The sequence below is a fragment of the Morone saxatilis genome, unplaced genomic scaffold, assembly GCF_004916995.1.
Source record: "Morone saxatilis isolate NCDOM2014 unplaced genomic scaffold, NCSU_SB_2.0 Contig23, whole genome shotgun sequence".
Taxonomy (NCBI): Eukaryota; Metazoa; Chordata; class Actinopteri; family Moronidae; genus Morone; species Morone saxatilis.
Genome location: NW_023339796.1, coordinates 20381957 through 20385460, shown reverse-complemented (window position 1 = coordinate 20385460; position 3504 = coordinate 20381957). Strand labels below are relative to the sequence as shown.

The 3504-nt window shown below is 42.8% G+C and overlaps 1 protein-coding gene across 4 annotated transcripts in view; it reads left to right on the top strand.

The window, feature by feature from the left end:
- acot11a (acyl-CoA thioesterase 11a) overlaps window positions 1-3504 on the top strand; it is a 16261-nt gene that overhangs the window by 1966 nt on the left and 10791 nt on the right. For 3 of the 4 annotated variants that reach the window (XM_035671279.1, XM_035671276.1, XM_035671277.1), the window contains exons 2-6: window positions 834-1031; window positions 1170-1239; window positions 1344-1404; window positions 2493-2597; window positions 2703-2838. In XM_035671279.1, coding sequence (XP_035527172.1) covers window positions 842-1031; window positions 1170-1239; window positions 1344-1404; window positions 2493-2597; window positions 2703-2838 — 562 coding nt within the window. In that variant the 5' untranslated portion in view covers window positions 834-841. Of the gene's footprint in view, window positions 1-833; window positions 1032-1169; window positions 1240-1343; window positions 1405-2492; window positions 2598-2702; window positions 2839-3504 lie in introns of those variants that run through there. The other variant, XM_035671278.1, reaches the window with a different exon arrangement.

The following is a 3504-nucleotide window of genomic DNA, read 5'->3' as shown; positions in this document are numbered from 1 at the left end:
GAATATAGCTTGTGTTCAGGTCTCTCTCAGGTTTTTAGTTTTTTTTAGTTTTTTAGCCTAGTGACCCCTCGTGAAGCTTTGGGGACAGCCCACGTTGGAAACCACTGCACTGAAGAGGAGTGTCAGTTTGGATCTGCTGTGGCAGGATTTTTACACAGCCTCTCTTCATCTCTTCAGCATACAAAGAAAACAGACAAAGTTCAGATAGCAGCACTTTGGCTAATTTATGGTTAAATGTCGCAACCTCAGTGCTGCGAGGGCGCCTTTTATGTGTCCAATCTGTACGGTTGGTAAATCCCTCAGATGAGCTGAAACATTTAATGAGGTTGGAAACATTTAAGGATCTTCATTGCTATGTTAGTTCACTGGTTATAGATACAACAAGAGATTACAAAGTTAATCCAAGTGTGCAGCTGTGGAATTCAAACATTATGACATTTCCGAATACATTCTCAACAATGTTAATGTCTTCAAAATCCTTGGCAACCTTAAATGTATCTGTGGTAGATGCAAAAACATCCATATGCAGGAAAGAGCTGCAGCTCCAGCCCTGTGGTCGCCAAAACCTTAACAGTACACGTTAAAGAGCATTATACCTATTTTTTTGGCCTTTTCTCCAGTTTCTGTTCCTCCCCTGTACATGCTCCTCTGGGTCATGTTCTTCAGCTGCTTCCACTGAATGTCATACCCACTGTTATGCCGATGACACACAGATCTACTTTTCTGGCGAACCAATAACGCTGCAGCAACTCCATATATGGATGGCCAGCTCTACCGACTGAGCTAACCGGGCGCCCAAGAACTTTTTTTAAGAAACTCTTCTTCTCCCTTAGCTTTAAAGATGAGTTCCAGAGTGTCCGGTGATCTTGAGAAAGAGGAGGAGGAGGAGGAGGAAGAAGAAGAAGAAGAGAGCTTCAACCCCACGGAGGTGAAAATGAGTCAGATAGTGATGCCCTGTCACAGCAACCATCGGCAGGAGCTGAGCGTGGGACAGCTGCTCAAATGGATGGACTCCACCGCCTGCCTCTCTGGTAATATGTGTGTGTGTGATTCAGTATTAGTCATGTGGTGTGTGTGGAAATGCTTGTATCTCATTTGTGAGTGTCCAGAGGATGTTGTAACCACTGACCAACCAGACAGGACGTGACTCGTGTGTTTCCTATGTGCAGCTGAGAGGCACGCTGTGAGTCCCTGCGTCACTGCCTCCATGGATGACATCCACTTTGAACACACCATCAGGTAACAGGAAGTGTGTGTACAGAGGCGTGGGCCCTTCTTAATTCTGCTAGTGTGTGTGTTTATACAGTATACACTAATTTTTGTCTGTATCTGTATCTGTGCAGTGTGGGTCAGGTAGTGAACATTAAGGCAAAGGTCAACCGAGCCTTCAACACCAGCATGGAGGTCAGATAACACACACACCGTCATACCATTATACCTGCTGTTTCTTATGTAATAAACGTATAACCAGTCTGTGCAGTAAGGCATTACAAATAATATCACTTCCCCAAGTACCTAGTAGTGTAAATTATTACTAATACATTTAAGTAATTCTATTACAGTTACTCGTTCTTATCCTACTGATCTGAAGTCCAACAGTCCAATCACATCCTTGTAGTCGTGGAGGAAACTTACATTCAGCAGCTGGAGATATTCAGTTACTTTGAGTTTAAGAAAACAAAACTGGATTTTAATCGCCATTAGTCGGAATTTTCAGGTGCACAATCACCAATTTTGTGGGGAGTATCATAAAAGAAATATAGCTAGTAGTGTAACTAAAAACTGTCAGCAATGAGTAATAAGTAAAGTAATAATGTTACTGAATTATTGAAAATAGTAAAGAGTAATATATTTTTGAGTAACTTGCCTGTAGCATGTAGCGGTGTGTTTGCAGATTCCAACTCACTCCTTTCATCCTCCCTTTCAATCCACGAGGGAGAAACTACGCTGGCCCTGAAAAATGATAGCAGCCCTATCTAGAGCCAGTGTTTGGTTTGTCCATTCTGGGCTACTGTAGAAACATGACAGACTCCATGGAAGGTGACCCGTGGTTTCTGCATCAGTTTACCCAGATTACAACAAAACATTTTATCAGCTGTACTGTATATTATACCCTAGATTTTCAAATAATAGCCCAGGCCTTTATTTACACTCTTTAAAGCGGGTATTATTGATATTCTTATTACAACAGTGTATCAAATGACTTCTTGAAAGGAGTCTCTAGTAGTGATGAACCTACAGAGAGTTCTCAGCCGAATCTGCATCTCTCTTTGGATTTACCGAGCTTGTGAGTGAGTTCAGACTTTTGGCTTCATCGTTCCACAATTCCCAGCACACAATTTCAGCGGTTTGGTTCACTCTTGCTGCTCTCACAGTGTCATTTTCAGAGAAAAAGTTGTAATCACCTTCTGTTTACTACCTGCTCAGCAGCAAACAGCAGACAGACACAGCTAGTGAACACAGTAGATGATCCCTAATATATTCCATCTCAGGTGGGCATACAGGTGAGCTGTGAGGACCTGTTCTCTGACCGTCACTGGAGGGTTTGTCTCGCCTACGCCACCTTTGTCACCCAGCGCACAAACACAGGGAAAAAGGTAGGGACATCATTCATGACCATTTGGACTGAGCTGACACACGGTTCAAGTCGTGACAAGTGTTGGTGTGTGTGTAGGTGTTGATTTACTGACATTACCTCACAGGTCATCTTGAAGCCCATTGTGCCTCACACTCAGAAAGAGCAGGTTGAATACAGCGTGGCGGCTGAGAGACGGCGGGTCAGGATGGTACACGATGACATCATCAAAGAGCTGCTCTCCAACGGGTCTATCCAGCAGGGTAGGTTGAACGCATGCTGCTACATCACAGCATCAGCAGACCACATCAAATGTAGCAGTTTTCCCTGATTAAGCAGAGTTTTTGCAGATGTTTTGGATGGTGTGCCCTGTTGCAGAATGCTGTTGAGAAAGTGAAGGACAACAACTGAATACAGTGTATCAAGGCTTTAAACACAACGAATAAAAAAACAAATATGATTCTGGTCAAATAGACTAACTGTTGGCTTGCACAAATGCCATGCACGCTAAACTTAAATGATTAAAAACACATCAGTTGAGCCACAATGTTGCATTGGGTGACATGTACACTGTAGTTTATTTTGACCTAATCACACATACACCATCCTGCTGTCACAAATAGTACCCCGAACGGTACTATGCAGGGGTTACTTGATAATTTACTATAAGTTCCATAAACCACATTTTATCTTCAGTATTGCTATTTTCAGTGCAATTGTTAACTGCTGTCAGCTGCAGGTTCCTCCCTGCCGCAGAGGACAACAAACAACTTCAGTGAAGCACAAGCAAATGTTTCTTATTAAAATGGAAGTGCAACTTATCAAAAAGGAACCCCTGCACTAGAGCACCAAAGGTGGATTAATCGGCCACTGAAAATAGTCCCCAACAAATTCACTGTCACTGTTCATGAAACTATATATTTGGGAGC